This window comes from Larus michahellis, chromosome 6 (genome assembly GCF_964199755.1).
Source record: "Larus michahellis chromosome 6, bLarMic1.1, whole genome shotgun sequence".
Taxonomy (NCBI): Eukaryota; Metazoa; Chordata; class Aves; order Charadriiformes; family Laridae; genus Larus; species Larus michahellis.
In genome coordinates this window covers 43,232,473-43,253,619 of record NC_133901.1, presented here as the reverse complement: position 1 = coordinate 43,253,619, position 21,147 = coordinate 43,232,473, and the positions used below count along the sequence as shown (strand labels likewise).

At 43.0% G+C, this 21,147-nt stretch overlaps 2 protein-coding genes and 1 non-coding gene across 4 annotated transcripts in view; 2 read left to right on the top strand and 1 right to left on the bottom strand.

The window, feature by feature from the left end:
• The window catches only part of PARG (poly(ADP-ribose) glycohydrolase), a 76,125-nt gene extending 74,794 nt beyond the window's left edge, over positions 1-1,331 (bottom strand). Inside the window, exon 1 of one of the 2 annotated variants that reach the window (XM_074591529.1) lies at positions 913-1,331. In XM_074591529.1, coding sequence (XP_074447630.1) covers positions 913-1,084 — 172 coding nt within the window. In that variant the 5' untranslated portion in view covers positions 1,085-1,331. The remainder of the gene's footprint in view (positions 1-912) is intronic. The other variant, XM_074591528.1, reaches the window with a different exon arrangement.
• On the top strand, positions 1,240-20,226 carry TIMM23 (translocase of inner mitochondrial membrane 23). The gene is made up of 7 exons (XM_074591538.1): positions 1,240-1,606; positions 2,058-2,116; positions 5,245-5,338; positions 5,553-5,637; positions 7,974-8,032; positions 10,636-10,746; positions 19,564-20,226. Exons 1-7 carry the CDS (start codon positions 1,342-1,344, stop codon positions 19,677-19,679), a joined length of 789 nt encoding a protein of 262 aa, XP_074447639.1. The 5' UTR covers positions 1,240-1,341; the 3' UTR covers positions 19,680-20,226.
• Positions 7,144-7,346, top strand: LOC141745900 (small nucleolar RNA SNORA74). The gene has a single exon (XR_012588155.1). It is a non-coding gene; the product is annotated as a small nucleolar RNA SNORA74 (small nucleolar RNA).
• Positions 20,227-21,147: the final 921 nt, after the last annotated feature.

The following is a 21,147-nucleotide window of genomic DNA, read 5'->3' as shown; positions in this document are numbered from 1 at the left end:
AATCTTTTTGGGTTGGTTCCCCCCACCCCTTCTCTGTATTCCTTTCTATTCCTGAAATAGATACCTTATTGTGCATTAAAATTTTATTTTGACAGCATTAGGTCCAAATAAAAATAACCTAAGGAAGCCACGTGGGAACTTTTTCCATGCAGCTTTGTTGTGCAGCAGGAGGGGCGCCCCAGAGGGCCAGCAGTGCCCCGGGCCCGCAGCCACATGCCCATGTGGGTTCCTGTCATCACCCTTGTCTCTCCCTGCCGCGATGGCCTGCCACAACACCCCGCCGAACACCATTTCTCTTGCAGCGAGTATTTGTCCTGGCACACAGGGAACCGGCTACCTTTAGCGGCGTTGGACGGTTGCACTGTTATTGCAAGTTTGTAGAGAATCAGGCACGGAGCCAGGGTAACGATGCTGTACCCAAAGCCGTCTACAACGTGCACTGCCCACACCACCGGGCTCGGGTACCCGGGACACGCTGGATGCGGGAAGCCGAGTTAGGGACGATTCACGCCCGACAAGGCCAGCCCCGGGCAGGCAACGCGTCTCCCACCGCTTACCGCTGCCCCCTGCAGCGTACCAGGCCGACAGAAGCGCAGCAGAGATGCAATAAGGAGCACAGACGGACACCGCGTCCCGGCAGAGCCCCCGGCCGCCTCCTCCCGCCGAGCCCCGGGAGGGACCGCGGATCCCGCGAGGCTGGCGGGGCTGCCGAGCAGCGCTCCAGCCCGGTTTGGGCAATTTCAGCGCTGCCCAGGGCTTGCGGGCAGAGCCGTCCCGTCCCCCGGCACCCCGGAGCCAACGAAGGGGAGGGGACGGACGGAGGAAAGGACAGACCCCCGGCGAGGCCCCTTCCGCGCCCGGCACTGGCGCTCGCCTGGCCGCTCCCCCTGCCCCGGGGAGGCCGGTACAAACCTTTGTTCCCCACGGCGATGGCGGGGCTGCCGCCGGCGGGGCTACTGCCCCCGGGCCCCTCCTGGCGGGGACCGAGCGGCGGCGGCCGCTCTCCCTGGGAGCCGCCACCGGGGCTGGCGGTGCTCGGCCGGGCTCTCTTCCGAGGGGGGTCCCGCCCGCAGCCCGCACTCATCCTCGGCGGGCGCTCCTCCGCCCGCCCGGCCCGCCTCAGCCGCGCGGGCCCGCCAGCGGCCGCCGGGGCCAGGCGGCAGCCGCCCCCCGGGGACGGCGCGACGATGCGGCGACGGCGACTCTGCTCCTCCGCATCCTCCGGCCCGCAGCGCCGGGCTCGTCCCGCCGGCCGCCCCCTGGGCGGGATGAGCAGCGGGGCCGGGACCGAGCCACGTCCAGCGAGGGGGGCCGGGGGCTGCCTCCGCGGCTCGCAGCAAAATGGCTCCCCGCCCGCCTCACCCCCCTCACCATGGCGACCGCGCTCCTCCCCCGCCGGCCGCCGCCGCGCGGGCCGGAAAGCAGCGCGGCGCGCTTTACGGCGTCGCGCGGAGGTCGCCGTTGCTGCGGCGGCTGAGGCGGGCGGCGGGCGCGGGGCCCGGCGGCGCCATGGAGGGCGGCGGCAACTCCAAGGGCACCGGCCTCGGCGGCCTCTTCGGCGCTGGGGGGGTAGGGTACTCCCACGCCGACCTGGCCGGGGTGCCGCGTGAGTACCGGCGCGCAGGGGCCACCGGCGGGGCTCGGGTGGCGGGGCAGGGCCGGGCCCGGGGAGTGGCGGCGGCGCCGGTCTCGCAAATCAACATGGCGCGGTACGGCCGAGCCCGGCCGCTGCGGGGCCACGGCGGCAGCGGGCTGGGGCTGTGCCGGCCGGCGGGAAGCCGAGGCACGGCGCTGCCCCTGCCGGCGGTGGGAGAGGGGAAGGAGCCTCCGCCACCACCAGGCCCGTGGCGGCGTCTCGTTAGAGGCGTCGCGTCCATCCCATCCGTACCGCTCCTGTCCCGCTTCCTGAAAACGTGTGTGCGTGTCAGTGCGTGTTTTAATCAGTTATGCAACTTAACGGTGGAATTTTCAGGAGGTCTGCCCCCTTTTTAACTTACTGCACACGAAATTATTACTAGGGAAATTGGTGTTAAAGTATTTGTTTCTTTTCCTTTCAGTTACCGGAATGAGCCCTTTGTCCCCGTATTTAAACTTGGATCCCAGGTATCTAGTACAGGTGAGAAGGTGGCTTGTTTTTATTGTATTGAATTCGATTCCATTGTTTGTGTGGTCATATGCCACGACCTCAAAAATCCTGCAGTGCTGTGCGGTGTGTAATGAAGTCTTGAACTGATGAACAGTTGAAAGGAACAGTTTTTTTCAGTATTCATCATAACAAAAGCTTGCAGTGCCATGGCATGTAGAAGAAAACCAGTTTTAATACAGAGTAAGACTGTTGTGTCAATATAAGCCCGCCGCTATTGAATAGAGGAGGTCTCCCTCCCTACTCTGAGACATACAGCCCCACACACTGTTGCACAAGTTTGGGCACTTGTCACACCCTCCTCTGATCCCCTTCAATCAGTAAGAGCAGCCAGAAACTCTAGAGTCTTTTGAAGGATTAGTTTTCTGTGCTGTGATGAGGTCGATCAGTTTACAGAGGTGTTCAGCCAAACCCCAGACCTGATACAGGCTTTGTCATTGTATGTGCTGTCATCACAGCAGCAGCAAATTTCACACCCCTTTCCTTATGTGCTTTCCCAGCTGGAGACCATAATGAAGTAGAACTTTCCTTTTTATTCTACAGAATAATGTAGCTACCGTACTCACGCAGCTTTATATTAGTTAACATAACATGATGGCCTGTAGGCCGCTGTAAGGAAAATAAAATAATTTAAAATCCTGTAAGGTTTTCCTTTCTCAGCAATATTAACTATAGCTGGAAAGGTTTAAGTTAATCCAATACAGATGCATGTCTTAATGATTTTATTTAGTTAATTTAAGCCATATATATAAATATATAGAAAATATTATCTGAGAACATTACATTTTGCAGAAGTAGCACTGAAGGTCAACAGTTGTATCTGCCCATCTGTGTGCCTTTTGTTTCATGGTATGCTAGGTGACTACTTCTTTTGTAAGTGGAAAGCTCTGAATGCAGTTCTGGGGGCTGTTTTTTATATTTCTTTTTCTCTGGAAGCTGTTGTAGTCAAGATTACAACGTAACATTCCCATAATGGTAGCAAACAGGGGATATGCCTCTGAAGTGGATTCACTAGCATGATTATCTTGCCTGCTGTTGTTGAGTGGTTGAAAAAATCCTAAGTGATTATTTATACCTCTTCCAAAAATAGCCTCTGAAGTTGTCGTGTTTAGTTAGTACAGTATATCTGTACTAACTAAATGTTGGTGTTAAAAGTGGTATAACAGATTTTTTGGAACAAAATGTGTGTATACTAATAGATTTAAAAAAAAGAAAGAAAACAATCTTGCTTTAAAAGAAAAGAAGGTGTTGGCATTAGCGTCTTGAGTAACTTATAAAACAGTTCTAAAAATACCTATTGACTTGACACTAGAGGCTCCAGTTTGGGTTGTAACACTTCCCTGCTCTTTATGTTTAGCACTAGCAAGTACATTGAACTAAAGGGGAATTCCATTTAAATGCAAGGAAATTTTTTTTTTTACTTGAACAAGTTGCCCAGACAAGCTGTGTGGTCTCCATCCTTGGAAATACACAAAAGCCGGGTATGGCCCTGAGCAACCAGCGCCAGCTGACCCTGTTTTGAGCAGGGGGGTTGCACTAAACAGTCTCTGCAGGTCCCTTGCAACTTTAACCATTCTGTGATTCTAAAAATTCAAAGAAAAAGATGTAGCTAATATTTTTAAATACAACTTAAATTATTAGCCTTTAAAACTGGTTGGTCTGTGGAGGTTTGCATGGAGGGGTGAGGGTCTCCTGTGTTTAAAGACCATCCATTTGCTTTCAGAATGCAGAGGGAAAGTCAGCCTTATTGTTGAGAATCTTACATTTTCGTCCTGGCCTTCCCGTAATAATATATGGTCCTAATGTACTCATGACTTTAAAACCCACTTTTCTTTGTTGGTCCATTAATGCAGGCACAAAACAGCATGTTTTCTGCAACGCTTTTGTTACCTTCAGCAGGTATGCATTATAAAATAGCATGCCAGCCTTTGCCAGAAACCTAGAGGATGGCGTTCCTAGGTTGTTGTCTCCGTAGAAACATAGAGGTTACATACAGACAATGACTCCTTCATCTTGACTTTTTGGACAAACTGTTAGAAAAGGCTAACTAGTGTACACACTGCATTTCTCCAAATACCTAGTAACAGGGAAGACAGGAACCATATTATAGGTTCAGTTTATTGATAAACTATTCACAATTTTAGAAGCTGTGTATTTTTTTCTCTATTGCCATCTACATTTAGTGCCAAGTATGGACTAAGAAAACCCCTTAGAATGCAATTACTTGAGCCTGAAGTTGTTGCGGTCATATATACCAATTAAATGGGGGTACTATGACTGGAAAGCACAGAAGCATAAAGGGAGATCTTACTGCTTTAGTACCTTATCAACACGTGTGCATCGTGTCAGTGTCTCATTGAAAAAGTGCTTTGGCCTACCTGATCTCTACACATACCCGAGCTAACAGCCCATTTCTCTAGCTTTTTAGACCAATCTGATTTATGAGAACACAAGCCTGTCCCTGTAGGAGAAAGATGCACAAGTAAAAAACTACCAAGCTCACATATTTCATGCCTGATCATCACTAGTTTTAAGTGTATTCCTTGCTTTTTTCATGTCTTCAAAGTAGGTCACTTATTTCAGTGCAAGGAAACACTTCTTTTCATACAAGGCATTTTTGCTTTCGTGTCAGAGTAGTGGGAAACCGTAATGTGTTACTGTATCAGTATAGGGTGCTCAGTGGGGAAAGACTGCTGTGTAATCAAACTGAAAGGTTTTTAGAGGGCAGTGAGTCTTGTATTGCCTCCTGCAAGATATAATAAATAATTAAGCAAATAGTAATTTAAAAACAAACAAACAACAACCCACACAATGCAAGTTCCTTGGCTGCCTGATGTAATTATAAAAAGTTAGGACAGCTAGGGAAAAAAAAAGCTCTCAGCTTATCTTTTTTAAGTCTTTTTTCATTCTTACTAAAGTATACATGTAGTATATTCCATCTCTGCACTAGCGTAGACAACAGTTTTCCAGAAACAGTGTTTGTATCTGTCTTTTCTTTAGTTCATTGTGTGTATTAAAGAAAAAAATTAATATGGCCTACACTTTGAAGCACATATGCTTGGAAAATACAAAAGCGTTCGTTTTGTTTTGTTTTCCCTCAGGATACAGATGAGTTTATCTTGCCCACAGGAGCCAACAAAACTCGAGGCAGATTTGAGCTGGCCTTTTTTACCATTGGAGGATGCTGTATGACAGGTGGGTGGCTGTGTTTTTCACTTTTCCCAGCTGCCCAGGTAACACCTATGTACTACAGTAATTGACGAGATTGTAAGTGTCTTGTTCTGCAACCTAGTCTTACGTAAACAGCTATTTGACTTCAGTCAATATACTGAAGTCTATTCTCAGCATGTGCTTCTAGTATTGTTCCTTTTTCTTCTTAAAAAGTAATAACTGATATTATGCTAACTAGGGGCAGCATTTGGTGCGCTGAATGGTTTACGACTTGGCTTGAAGGAGACGCAGAATATGGTGTGGTCAAAACCTAGAAATGTACAGTAAGTGTTTAATCTCAAAAAAATTACACTTTAGTCACAGAGTTGTTTCGTCCAGCTTGTAGAATGTTAGATCTGAATATACTGCAAACATAAATGTATTTTTATGCCTTTAGTGAGGACAAATGACAGCCAGTGTTTGTCTTCATCAATTTACAAAATGTTTTTAGTTATAATGATGTTCAGTTACAGCTTTTAGCTTTTCATTTAGTATTGGTATGTCTTTTGACTGACCTTAAATATTTGAGAATAACTTACTGCTTTGATGTTTACTTCATCTATCTACTTCAAAGTCAAAACTGTGGGTTTATATGTTGAAATATTCCCAGAAGCAGCACAGTTTACTTTGAGCTATTTGTTGCTGTCACTTACCTGAGAGCGAGTTCTCTCTTCTTTCCCAAACTTTTCAAAACCAGGAAGAGATTAAAATGCAGAAGCTGGGCCTGCCTGGATTTGCATTGGGGATGGCATTGGTGCGGGCTGCTGAGCAAGCGTCGCGTGGTGGAAGTTGTTCTGGATTACGGCGCCCACAAACACCCCTGGCATTCCCATGTTTTTTCCTGACCCAAATGAAAGAACACAGTAAAAATAGGAACACTTTTTTTCCTGCGGTATACTTCTCCTCCTAGAATTATTGCTAGTTTAGACATAACTATAAGAAAACTTAAGTGCCTGTGAAGGAGACATAGGAAACTAGAGGAGTGGAATAACTGGGGGAAACTATTTGCACTCACACAATGCTTTGTAAGAAGGGAGTTTTAGAGGAAACTAATATTTCCCAGTACGGTTTGTACTGGCTCTGCTCCTTTTAAAATTCTGTTTCTGCATTTTTCATCCCCTTCTTCACCATCTCTAGAGCTAGAACCAAAATATTGCCCATTATAATTATGACTCTTCCATAATGTTCTAGATGAACAGAATTCTACTTTATGTATTCGGAATGAGCCAAGTCAGACAAAAACATGGTGTTAAGTGCGAACTTTGATGGGTCCAGCCCAGCAGGTGGCAGTCAGGGCACATGCCGCTGTTAGTCCATGCCCTTCAAGGGAAAAGGCCTGTTGAAGGTCATCACCTTGAAACAGTGTATCAAGTTCCATGTTTTCCGAATCAGATGCAGGGAAGAGACTTGCCTAGCTAGAATTTCCTTCAAATTTATCCTTAAAGTACACAGATATTATTTTTTTATATGAATTTTTAATTTTGCTGTTAATTCCCTGTCATTAAATATTATGAATTTTTTCATCAATTCAGAATTGATGTAATGTTAACAAAATGGGGGTGAGGGTTGTAATTAGGGTGGACATTGTCAATACCCTCCCTTTAGGATTTTTTTCTCTTGTTTCAAAATGAAGTTTTCCATTATTGTTTAGTTCCTATGCCTTACCGTATTCAGTAATGGCCTGTGTCTCCTAATGAGAATAATAAAAGAGGAAAAATAGTGGAAAATGAAATCAAGTCAGAAGGAACACAATGTGTGACGCTTTCATTGCTTTAAATGATAAACTAAGTTCCAGTGGTAGTCAGCTGTCCAGAGCAGTACTGTGCCTGTGATAGTGTTACACTGCTGGGAGATAAAGATCAGTCATTTCTTCTGGCTGCTGTTGTCACCGTTCTGGAGACAGCTGATGCCAAAAAGAAGCGGCATTGTGCTTCCCTGAGAGCGCACTAAAGATTTGCTTTCCCTCTTTAGTGCTAGTCTGGAAGCATACAGACAAACATGCTCAGGGAGCTTTACCTTTTGTTGGGTGCTAAGTTTGACAAACGGAAGTGCAAAAGTTTACCTCTTTTCTTCCTGACTTGATTTAGTTCAGGCTTACTTTTAATACCCACGCCATTCATTCAGGCGTCACCTTGCTGCCTGGCACATGGTCCCTGTGTTGCTCGCACCTTCTAGAAGAGCACTGGCTTTCTTGGAGGTCTTTTACCCACTTAAGTCAGCATAAGTATATCAGTCATTCTCAGTAACTATGTGTAGTCACCATGTAAGGAACATCTATCAGCTAGGGTTAGAAAGTCATTTGAAGGGAAGAGGTTGGATTCTTGGTAAGGGGCAAGTTTAACTTGAAAAGAGAGAAAGATTTTTCTTAAGACTTGACAGGACTAAATATTTGCCTTCAGCATTGCCTGCGTTACTATTTGTAATAGGTGACAGAGGAGATTATGTATTCCCAGGCTGTGGCTTTTCCTTACTGTTTTGTTTTGAAGGGCTTTTCGTTCATTATTCTAGTTTTATTAATCAAATGTATAGTGTAAACACATTACCACCTACTATCATAAACACTGCCTCAGGGTAAACACAGAGAGCTAAAGGTTTTAACACCTTTTGATCTCCTTTATAGAATTCTAAATATGGTGACAAGGCAAGGAGCATTATGGGCTAATACGCTGGGATCTCTGGGTAAGTAAACTCGTTATTTTGTAGGGAAAACAATTCAAATATATAACTGTTTGATGGGAAAGCATATTCTCTAGATTTTCATTATGAAATCCATTAGGAAAAACTGCAAGTTTTTTTACTTAGGACATGAGGGCATTTCACTAGACACTGAAAAGGAAATTAAGGGCTAAAATAGGATTTGAAGTGTAAGTAGCCCAAAACCTGTTAATTAAAACACAAAATTTTTAGTATATTACAAACAAGAACTCTAGCACTGGAATAACAGGAATAACTGAATATTACAGATAATGCTTACTTGTTAATAAATAATAATAAATATAATTGAATACTTCTGAAATAACTTTAATAACCTAAGAAGAGACTCAGTGGTCATGTGAGCAATTGCCTGATATCTGTTTCCAGTTAAAGAGTCAACAAAATATTTATCTGTAGAAGAAATGTGATAGTGACTACACATTTATCCTTTTATGATGGTAGTTTAGCTAGAAAAATCACATATGATACCACCCACTTTAAATCTAAACATTGCTTGTAACTAATATGGGTTAGAAAAAAGAGAAAAGAAAATGATCAAAAGCTTGATGTATGAGAAAGAAACTTCTGTGAAGCGAGGTTTGGTGGGGGAGGGGAGCTGGGAAATAAAATCGTATCAGTTGCCTCAGAAAAAACAACTTCAGATGATTTCATAAGAGTCAGAGGAATAACTAATGCCCTAGAGAATACAAGCTCTTTGGCTTCTCCGCGCCCCCAATCTCAAAAGACCAAAGGATGCTCAGTTACTTTGAAAGGAGAAATCAAAAACTGATGAAATTATTTTGAAGAAGATTAATGATGGAACTCATTGCCCCACAAGGTGGTAATAAAAGAAGAATAAGCAATATTCAAAACAGAGATTACATCATGCTATAACCCAGTTTATATGTATTTGAATTTTGAAAAATGCATCCAAGCATAAGCTGAGTTGCATTTATTACATTTTATTTCAGCCTTATTCCTAAAGAGTACATTAGCTTGCCATTTAATTCAAGACATCAGCGTTTAAGGCATAATATAGAGGCCGTGGTTAGAGATGGGTTTCTGAGCTGCAGTGAGAATGGTACTTTTCATAAGAGATGCATAGTGCCTAGCGAGTTTTCTGGTGGGAGGGGTTTTTTGTTGTTTTGTGGTTTTATTTTCTATTCCAAATCTAATCAAAATGCGCATGAAAACTGAGATGCAGGCACACTGCAGTTCAAGGTTTCAGGTTAAGTGACACATTAACAGGTTTTTTCAGCTGTGTTTGAAGAAAGATTACTCAAGAAAATGTTTGTGCATTCCAGTAGCAAACTGTTATTTTTCTTATAAAATATGACCTCCCAAGTCACAGAGTTAACCAGAACTTCTTATTTTGGGATTTGGTATAGCTCTGCCTTGTCCTAACTACCAGAGAAGTTCCTTTCAAGGAGCAGAAGTATTTTTGCATCTTACTTTCCTTGTGCAGCATTTCTGTACCTCAAAGATTCCTTTTGTCACTACTGACAATTTTTGTCATTCTGTTCCTGAACAGAGGTAGCAACATCTGTGTTAAACTGTTTCTAAAAAATGTTGAATTCAGCTCTTCCTTGCCCTCATTGTTAATACCACGCGGTGCTAAAGACAAGGTAAAATACCAATGTCTATACCGAATGGAGAAAAATGCTACTGTTCAACTCATCGTCATTATTATGGTTGCTTATGAAGGATTTTAAGAGCTTTTTAGCAGAAATAAAGATTTCAAATTCTTGGAGGACAAAGGATGAATTGCAGTGGCATGGTGGCTTTGTCACTTTAAAACGGTAACATACTTTACTGTTCTTTGTCAGCATGAAATATGATTATATCATGAGGGGCAAGGATAGAGGCGACTTCTCCCTTCACCAAAACATATAGATTATATATGCATCCATATTAAAACCCCACACATTTCTCTTTCTAATCCTTTCCAGGACAGTCCCTGAAGTTCTCCCAAAGCAAAAGGCCCTCCAGGGACAAAGTTTTCATATGCAGGCAGAGGTGGAGCAGCTGTAAATGTCAAATCCCAAGCAATCTAACAGTCATTTTTAAGGGAAAGGTAGCCCATTGTACTCCAGCCCTTGATAACATGATCTGAATGCTAACTTTCATTTCAGTTGCCTATGGGCAACAATTTTCTCTAGTACTAGAAAGTGTTTGAGTTTAGTTTCATGCCATCCACAAAAGACAGTATAAAACCTGTCAGTACAAAGTTAAACCCTCAAAAGTTTTTTTTAACAGATTTGAATTAGCCAAATGGGCTTGAAGCTTCAGTCAGTGCTTTATATCGGGTATTTATCCTGTCTTGAGGCAGTAGTAGATGTCATGAAGAATGCTACTTTGTAACCAAACTATAGCTACAGAAAGAAAGAGTATCTATAAAATAGGAATAGGTCTGGAAAAAAACACCACAGATGGGATTTTGCAGAAGATTCCCCCTGTTTAAATAAAAAGAAAATCTGTGCTTTGGAAGTATAGCCTAAATAGTTACACCGAGCCTGGATTCTAAGCCTTGTGTCTCACAGAATGGCAGTTTTAACTTAATTTTTTTTTTTAATATGTTTCTTTCCCAGCTCTACTTTACAGTGCATTCGGAGTCATAATTGAAAAAACACGAGGTGCAGAAGATGACCTGAACACCATAGCAGCTGGAACCTTGACAGGAATGCTGTACAAAAGCACTGGTAGAGTAGCAAAATATTTCTAGTTTTCCTTTTCTTGCGCTTTATCCTAGTTACTAGGTTTCTCATTACTTTTACTAAATACTGTCCTGCTCTGAAAACTGGCAGTGTAAAAATGGTGCACTAGGAACTGAGACCTAACCCACACATTGTTTTTCCACACAATTAAGACTACTTAAGGAAAACCTGCACTCAAAAAAAAAATCCCGCTGAATTAAATTGGGTTGTTTCCAACTTGCACAGGAGTAACAGTAATCATGAGAGACAAATTATGTCTGTTACACATACACACTGAATAAACACTCAAATGTTTACTCAGATTTGTAGTGAGATTGTATAAAATACATACCCAGCTTATTCTTAGCCGTATTTTTCAGGTAGAGCAGGAGTAAAACCAATAGTTTCTCAAGTCCATGAGAGGATGCAGGCAAACAGGCACTGCCTTCCAAGTGAAAGGGGGCAGAGGAGGGGAGGAGTGCACAGAACACAGCTTGACGGCACCAAGATGAAAGTTATTACAAGTGATTAATGTGATAGTACCTGGAGCTGCAAAAAAAAAACTAACTGCCTAGAGAAACTGATATATTTATAAAGTTATTACTTAGCTATTTGTGAAACTGTTGTCCTGGGGTAGGACTCTAGTCTTTGCACAGTGGTCAAAACCAACAAACACCGTTATTTGAGAACAGCATGGATTTAAGGGCAGTTTGCTGATGCATACTGAATTGTTTGCAGAAGAGAGGGTCTGAGCTTCATCAGCAAAATGCCTGTTAACACGTATTCCAAGCTCAACAATTGGAGGGATCGTCTTTTTTAGAGGACTACTGGGTACCACAGATTGCCATTACCACAGGAAAAAAGTATAAGTTTTAAGTACCTCGATGAAGATTTGGCTATATGATTCACCTGTAATTTACTGAGGAGATAACTGTAGGATTAACCTATGTACTTTACATATCTAACTGGGCCTTGGTGTCTTAGAGGTGTTCCTGAAGGCCAGTTTTATGTATGGGGCAAAACAGTTTGAGAAGTCTTATTTTCCTCTTGGCCTACAGTAATCGAAACCAAAAATAATCGGCTTGAGCAGCCTTCATAAATACTAGCTTGTGCATTTAGCCTTGCAAGAGCACATAACTTGTAATCAATTACTTATTTGCGATTCCGTAAGTGATATAACAAGATTACCAACAGCAGCTGGATAGGGTAGCAATATAGAAGTCTTAATGTTTTCTGTACAAAGTTATTAAGAAGGAGAACTGACATCTTACACTCCAGCAGAAGCTTCCCCCTTACCTTTCAGAAGTATAGAGCTGGCATTATGTGTAATCTTTCTTTGGTGCAGTGCAGCCATGCATAACTACTCCTGTCACATGCACAGTCATCTGACACTACAAAAAATTTTCTTACCAGAGCACAGTGGGACTTTTGTTTTGTAACATAACATCTACTGAGCCAATAGTAGCACTGATAAAGCTAAATGCAGACTATAAATCTGTATGCATTACAGTATTGTGTTTCAAGTATGTGTCATGCATATGAACTGTAATGCACAAAGTCTCAAAAGAAATACATTTTTCACCATATGCAGGGAATTTGAGTGGCACAGTAGACCTTAAAGGTCAAGGATTAGTTCTGGAAGTGAAAAAGATGCTGTTCACATCTGTTTGAAGAATTTAATTCCAATCTTCTTTTCCTTTTTTTCCTGTCATGCTCTGTCCCTCCTGCTGCTTCTCCCATGCTTCCTCTCCTGTCACCTTATGCCAGAATGCCCTTCCTAATTCTGTGTGGTAAAGCTTCCCTAACTTCCCCTCTAAAGTATGCCTTTACCCAGCATCAATATATATTTCCCAAAAAAAACCAACTTAAATGTTTAAGCCATATGCAAACGATCAGTTCATATCTGTGAGTTATATTAAGATTGTAATAATTTCCTGTGCTGCACGGAATGCCATGTTGCGTTGGCATTAGAAAAGAAAAATTTTAAAGCAGTCAGGGGCATTTCTGTTATAAATCCCCATATTTTAGTGTTGTCTGGAAACTCCCACAAACACGCCATTTCATATCAAGGCTTTTCTGTAATCTGCAAAAGGTAGATACAAGAGTCAAAGACAGTGCTGTTCAAACACTCAGATTTCCCACTTCCGTCATCTCTGTTTTGTAAAGAGGTCAGGAACATATTTAAGAAGAAACTGTGTAAAGTATGTCAGTTTTTTATTAGGACTTCCTGGTTCACGTTTAAGCATAGAACTGATGGCAGAGTCGCATCAGCAATCCTGCTGCACTGAAAAATACTCTTGTGTGTGCTACAAAGCCTAGACTGAATTTCTGAAACAAGTGATTAAGCTTTTGCTGAGGGGGATGAGTGCACAGGGGGAAAAAAATAAGCGGGAAGACTTTTTGAAGGCTGAGATTTGTTGCCCCAAGCTGGTCCCAGTTTTCACAATTTGTCCTTGTAGAGGTGTTAATCATTACCAAAATGCCAGCAATCAGAAAAAAGGCTTTCCAAAATACGCACGTTCTAAAGCCATTAGATTGTGAGCAGTATTGTGCGAGGCTACTTAACACACAGCCGGTGTGTAAGAAGATAAAAAAAGCATTAAAAAGTCTGCAGGGGAGAACTGTGAAAGTTCATCCCCCCTGTGTTCACTGGAAATGGCGTTAGCCACCAAAAGTTCCCCATTTCAAGTGACTAAAGCAGTGAAGTCCCCAGGACTTCTGATGGTCCTCCTTGGAGTGAGTCAGATACTGTTAGCTTGCCATTATCAATCAGGTGTTACTGGAATCTGCTTCAGCATCCTGCATGGCTTAGGTGAACACATGTTGAATTGAGCTGGAAAGTAAAACTGCTTTGAGGAGCTCTGAAGCAGCATACTAGTCGCTCCCTTTGACCAAACTCATCTCTAGCTTTCACATTTATTTGAAATGAAATGTAATCCAAGATTACTTGCTAGATTTTAGCCCAAATGTAGTGCAGTGAGTGCAGTATTAACTTGTTACACTAGACTTGAAACTTTATGGAAGCTGCGTTTTGAGCTCATAACTGACTGTTCTGGGTACAAGTTGAGTGACAGATGAAAGAAAACCCTTTCTGTCCCTTTGCCAATGATGTGTGTACTAGAAGCATTGTTGAAACCTAGTCAATCCTGTTTGAGTTCTGCTAAAAGGGAGTCTGATACCCTGAAGTCCGCAAGGATGGCTTTTCCATTTAATAAGATATTATTCTTTAGTCTTCAATTTCAAGGAAAGGCAGAAATTAAGATCTGCTGTGCCAGGGTTTTTCTAAGAAATGCTACAAAGCACAAATACTACCACATCTTAAAACAAACAAATCTTTAGCCCACTTGCATGTGTTTTCAACCTCTTTTCTAACTCAAGCATCTTTATTTTGTTTTCTCATAATTGTATTAGTCACTGAAAGTAGCAAAAAAATCAAAGAGACGATTGTCACTGTGCACTATGTCACTATTACTCCCTCCCACCATGAAAATGCATGTGGTTCCAGTCATCAGGTCACAAAGGTTCAGCTGGCTGAGGATCTTGCGCTCCTCCTCAAGCATGCAGTATTGATCACTGGTGAAAAAGATACTGAGCTGGGTGGGACTTTGGTCTGACCCAGTGTGACGGCTGTTAACGTCTCATTGAAATTCCTGACAGAGACTTCAGTAAGCAAAAAAAGTTAAATAACCTTTCCCTCTTATCTGAGGGTTACACAGGCTATAGATGTTCTTTTTCTTAGATAATTTTTTTTTTCCCTTTTGAGGTCAGGGAAAACAGGAACAAAAATAAAGTAATGCTTTGGACAAACTCAATTACTTTGTTTATTGTACTTCTCTAGGAACCTGATAAAGCATCTCATCCTTTTGCACAATAGATGTTACTTAATTTGGTGTAAAATGGTGTTCATCTGAAAAGAAGGGAATTGCAGGCTAGCAGTAGCTGAAGGGAGGAGTTGTCATTTTAAGACCTCAGAACACAACCCTGAAAAGTCAATATATTATGAATTATTTGAAGGGCTAAATGTTTTATTGCTAGCAGTAAAGTCTGGCCAGATCAGTTTTGTGACATTCAGTGTGTAGGAGTTCAGGGCAGTTGTGTTAGCTAACTGCTTCTTGGGCTGTAAAATCCTCTTCCCTTTGGGCTCACTCTGTTTTTCTTCAGGCCACACTGGGTTTTTTTCTTGTTTCTGTTTGGTGGGGAGGGGGAGGAGGAGCTTTTTGCAGGCTGCTGCAGGTGTGGCCCTGCGGTATCTTATTTTTCTGCATTATTTGGAGAAAAGCAAGTAAAGGATTTGCTTCCTAACTTTGAAGTTCAGGGCTGTCATGCATTGTAGGAATTAAGAACCTCTGTTAAAACCTGCTTTTAACATAACAAGTCTGTAGGACTATTAACCAAGTGGTGTTTAGTGAAAGGATTTTGGCTTGGGTATGAAATAAGGAAGAGATAAGGGCAAAGTATAAGCAGGCGCTACAGGTAATGGCTTGTTGAGGCTTTCTTTGTTACTTGAGGACTAATGTCTAAGAGTACATGTGGCCAGTGAGAGCAGTGCTGCCTTCTGCCCAGCTCTGCTGAGCAGAAACAGTGAGCTGAGTTCTCCATGCTGCAGGGATTTGCAGGGTTTTTGCTGCCACTTACAGTGGCTGAAGTAGTCTCCTGTCAGTCGGGTGCTGCTGCTTTCACTCAGTGAGAAGACAGGGAATTTTAATAATGTTTGCAAAGTAGAATCATAGAATTCCCTAGGTTGGAAGGGACCTTTCAGATCATCTAGTCCAAGCATCAACCTAATACTGACAAAAACCATCAGTAAACTATATCTCTAAGCACTACATCTACCTGTCTTTTAAATACCTCCAGGGATGGTGACTCAACCACTTCCCTGGGCAGCCGGTTCCAATGCTTAATAACTCCCTTTCAGTGTAAAATTTTTTCCTAGTATGCAATCTAAACCTCCCCTGGTGCAACTTGAGGCCGTTTCCTCTTGTCCTATTGCCTGTTACCTGGGAGAAGAGACTGACCCCCACCTCGCTGCAGCCTCCTTTCAGGTAGTTGTAGAGAGCGAGAAGGTCTCCCCTCAGCCTCCTTTTCTCCAGGCTTAACACCCCCAGCTCCCTCAGCCGCTCCTCATAAGACCTGTGCTCCAGACCCCTCACCAGCTTTGTTGCCCTTCTCTGGACCCGCTCCAGCACCTTGATGTCTTCCTTGTAATGAGGGGCCCAAAACTGGGCGCAGTACTCGAGTAATTTCAACAGCTTTAATACTTCTAAACTTGTAAATTAAATGGTAAATTCTTACTGTTTTTCTAATTTAGCCTTCACAGCGCAGTAACTACAGAAAACATTCCTTGTTTCCAGCTTTGTTGCTTCTGTATTTTAACTGCAATACTGTCATATCTGCAGCAGTATAAAAGTGGAACGTGCTTTTCTGGAATGTTTCTTGTTTCCAAAAATAAGTTTATCAGTTTCCTTAGTAATTTCTGTACCCGCCGACTTTGCCCACACTTACAAGATTTCATAAAATGACCCCCATGGAGCAGCAGGAGAGAAACTGAATTTTCTACTGACATAGGACCACCCGCAGGTGTTCAAATAAACATCTTCCCGATGGTGCAGAAGGTCTGGTTACTACCACTGTGCTTGGATTTGGGGTAAAACTGAGGTTGCCTTGTACATTTGGAAGGTCAAGCCCTTTAAACCATTTAAAAATATTTTTGTTCCTGGAAGCCCTGAAGGAAGAGCAGCTGTTTGCATTCTGAATATCTGAGAGAGAGATAGGAAGACAGAAAACTAATCACAACTTAACTACTACGCTTCTCTTGTTTGGCATAAGTATGTGCATCTGGGTTTTCAGTTAAGATATTTCTAATGTTTGTTGTTGGATAGTTCTTGCTTTAAACATGCCGGGAGCTATCCCAGGATAGTGGAGTAACATGTTCTGAAAACAGAGACAGTAAGGTCTCTAAGGAGGATTTTGGCCTCATGTTATGTGATACAGATAATGGCTTTACCTACTATATGAGTCAAATTGAGTGTTAGGAGTGGATCGTGCCACGGAGACGTGCAAAGCTGTGCTATTAGAATGCTGAGTGTCATTGCATAGTGTGCTCCGAAACCTATTTTAAATGCATAGGAGGAGGACTATGGTGAAAGGATGCAGCAGCTAAAGGCAAACAGGGAACTAAATTCTCATTTAGATGGCATCAGATATATCTTTGGAAACCTGCAGCAGCTTCTCAACTATTGTGCAAGTTGCCTGATCTCAAAATACCTGCTTTCAGAAATGTCTATCAGCTGGAACTTTAAGCTGTCTTCCTCAGACATGCAAGATTAGAGGCTCACGACCATGTTTCTAGCAAGGTTTGTCAAGGCAGACTCGGTATCAGGGGCTTGCAGGGAGTGGTTGCAGAGGAGGGGTGGGAATATGTTCTATCACACAAACACAGCTGGGATGGGAGTGGAGAATATTTTCATTTTTTTTTAAGCAAGGTAATCTTCTCAGAGGGCTTAACATTTCCTGCCCAGCAACTGGGCTGCGTTCTACAGTGCGTTACTGTTTGAAGTCTGCCACAGACTTGGAGGTATTTACTCAAATGCAAATCTAACCAGTTAGGGAAAGTTTTTTTCTTTCCTTTTTTTTTTTTTGTAATTCCTGTGGATAGTTCAGAAACCAGCTGCAATTGCCACAAAAGAAATTACTGGTAAAATTTTGTAGCAGAGGCATAGGGAACCTGGTGAGAAATATTTCTTGCATGTTTTCTGCTTGGATTTATTTCTGACTCGCTCATTAATGCATCTGTACCAACTGCACAAGTTTAGTTCCTGTTTGTGAAGCAGACTTCCACTGAAACATCTTCAGCAAAGTCCTTAATTTGCCTGCAAGACCTCCAGACTGCTTTAGGCCTGGTGGTTGATACTTTGTAAGTGGACTGAGAGCTGCCATCCTCACCTGGCTGACCTCAGCTCATGAAAACATTAACAACATTTTTTGGGTTAGGAGTACAACTTAGCAGCACTGCGTGGATGCTAGAAAGAGGCTCAGCTATCCAAATTAATGAAGATACCTTTTCTTGTACAGTCCTGGCTTCACAGAATCTGGAACCAGGCTCAATCAGCCTTCAACCTACCTTTCTTCCATAGGAATAACAGGGTTTTAAGGGGAAAGGGAGAGGGATTGGACCTAGGGGCTGAGAGAAGAGTGTGCAGGAACAGTCATAGCTCTGTGCTGCATTGCGCTCCATGAGGATGTTCCACGCTTCATGCATTTCCCTGTACACTACAATAGTTAGGAGCCCTCTTTGGGGGTTTCTTCTATGAGCAATTGCTTCCTAATACGAACAGCAGAAAATCAGGCTCTAATGTTTTATTAATTTTCCCCAAAAGTAATGAGGGGTTAGCATTTTTACAGACTATCTCAAATATTTGTTTTGCACAAAGTGTCCCTTACATTTCACCTGTGGCTTTTTGCCAGAAGCTGTTCGCACATGGTTAGTTCTGTGTACCCAGCTGCAACCCTTCATGTGAAAAGCTTTTTGTGCAGAAAAACTCAGGATGAATTATCAAAAATAGAAGTCCTACGTTCATGTTCCCAAATCCTGATTTAGGCACGTAGGTGCATAAACAGTATGGCTTTCCTTAGACCTGTCAAGGGCTCAACAGTTAGGGCACTGAACTCAGACTTATATCCCCAAAACCCCTTGTATCGTCAGAGCTAGTCTGGCAATTAAATTTTTAGAAGTTATGGCTAGAAATGATCTCTAGTACAAAGTCCAACTTCTGCTATCACTTCTGCAGCTTCTTGGGTTCATTACGTGCCTGGGCAACGTGAGCAGGTTTAACAACTCCAATGAAATCCATTTAATGTTGCAGCACAGGTAACGCCGTCTCAGTCAGGCTGAAACCAACAGCTTCTTGCCCCACTACAAGCCTAAACGCAATTCTGTGTGAAAACTTTATGACCCATAATGGAGGAAAAAAATAAATTACTGATTACTGAGATGCATTTCATTTCACGTTTGAAGAACCTGAATTCCACTGTCAGTTTTACCCATAAAGCGGGCAGATTTTATCTAGCTGTAAGCTGAAGCTGGCCTTGTTCTATATACTGTACACATTATCTAACTTGCTTCAGCTGGGATTGATAAACATTGCAGAATCAAACTTGGGGAAGTTTTCCTAGCGTTGAGGGTCATACTCTCAGGTTTTCCTGTGCATTTATAGTGCATTCTGGGAGCTTCACTAAGGCACTTTCTCCTATTGAGAAACAGAAACAATCCGCTGTTTAGTAAAAGCAACAGGAGTCTCTGCTTCTGCCCCCGTGCACCACAGCCCTCCCAGGGGCAGAATGGAGTTGAGATGCCATCTGACTCCTGGCCCCAGCCAGGTGCTTTGATTGCTGGTAGGATCCAAACTTGCCCTGTATTTTTACCTTCACAACTTGCAGAAGCTTCAAGGTTTGAGTGACCAGTTAAAAAAAAATAATTATCTTTTTTAAATTGCCTGTGTGACTCAATTTTTGCCATTGCAAGATGATAATTTTGAAGATTAATACTAGTAAGAATAAATAAAATTGTTCAATGTATGTCCAAGTAAATTATTGCCATACTTTTTGAAGTTTTTTTCAAAAGGTTTTAAAATTCCAAAGACCCAAAAGCAAGTTTGAGGGGAGGGTAGAATTAACACAGGTACCCTTTCTGGAAAGTTATTAAAAAAGAAAAACTGTGTTTGGTTGAGATGCTTCTGGATTTGAACAGCTTCTTGCATGTTGCTGCAGCTGACCATTTCCCCTGATGTAGCTTTAATGGGTTTTAATCTGTTTCTGTTTTTTCAGGTGGAGTGCGTGGGATAGCTCGAGGCGGTATTGCAGGTCTGACGCTCACCGGCCTCTACGCTCTCTATAACAACTGGGAGCACATGAAGGGCTCCGTAGCCCGGCAGTCCCTCTGAGGGGGCAGCCAGCGCCGGACAGAGGACACGCTTGCATAGTCACCAATCAAATCAGTTGCGAGATCTGTCTGGTGCCCTTTCCTATTTTATTTACAATTAGCGTGAAACCGAAGGAAGCTATCCGGGGAGGAACCTCTTGCCACCGTGTGGCTGGACTGGCCCTTTCCTTCCTGCCAGCCAGTCGCTGGAGAGGCAGCAATATTTGTTGGACCCGCAAGTGAGCGGAACGGCCACCGAGATAGAATCTCCCTGACACGCTCACCAGCTAGCCCTGGGCCAGAGCTACGAGGCATGCTCACGTCCCCTGGCCATACCCGCCGTGCTGCCAGGTTGGTTTGGTTGGGTGTGCTGCAATGACAGCGCTGCCTAATAAAGTCTGTGTCCATAGAGCTGTGCGCTGCGGTCTTTCCACGTGCATCCCCCGGCTGGAGCCAGTGGGAGCCTTAGGTAGCAACCGGCACAGGGCAGGGCCTGTTAATCTGGCAGCACAGGGTAAGCTATACAAAGGGACGTCATCATTAATAAAAAGGGTGGTATTTACGCAGTACAGTTTTGGTGCTTTGGTGTTCCTACTACTGATAAGGCAAAAATGTGCCACATGCAGTGACTCTTATGTACAGCTTTGTTTTGAAGGATTGATGTGATAAAATCCTGGGGGAGTTAGTGGGTGAGGGGAAATGTGCTAACAGGGCTAATGTCTCCTGACGGAGTGATGGCGAGGCACAGCAGGGGCTGACTCCGCTCCCTTATTTGCTCTAATAAATAAGGAACTGGTTGTTTCTGGGTGAGGTACAGTTGCTGTTGCAGAACAGCTGCCATTGGAGCATCAAAACACTTGAGTGCTCCAGGATGTCAGGACACATTTAGCCAACAGTTAGAAACAAGCAGTTTAAATACTCCTCTCATTGCCTATTACAGGATTTTTAATTAGTGACAAGCCTCCCCCTTCCCCCGCCAAGTAATGTTTGTATGCAATTAGCAGAATGAAGAGATGTGATGAACCTGCACTTTCTTCGGTGTTAAAATTAAACCACATACCAAGCATTGTTTGCACATAAATTGAACAGCAAGTTGTGAATTAGTTCAGTAATTAGAGTTACCATACAACAGCTCATGCCTTCAGTTTTTAAATAATTAAACAAGTAAATAATTAAGCCGGTCTGAAACAGTGTGAAGGCAGGGCAAGGGAGAAACAAGAAATTTACTGCTCAGTAGATAACAATGCAAACCAAGAGTTTACTTTGCATTCTCCCTGCTGAAACAGCTCTTGATAACTACACTGCACCCAGCACAATAAAAACAACAAAGAAGGCAGGAGCTCTTACCTGCCTCTTGAGAAGAAACATGGCTTTGCTAAGAAACCTCTTTAGGAGGAGGTGACCTCTGAGACGAGCATTTTATAGAGCAAGTGCTGTAGCTAACGAGCCTTCACAGTTGAACTCAATTAGCTTTGCTTGGGTATGAGGCC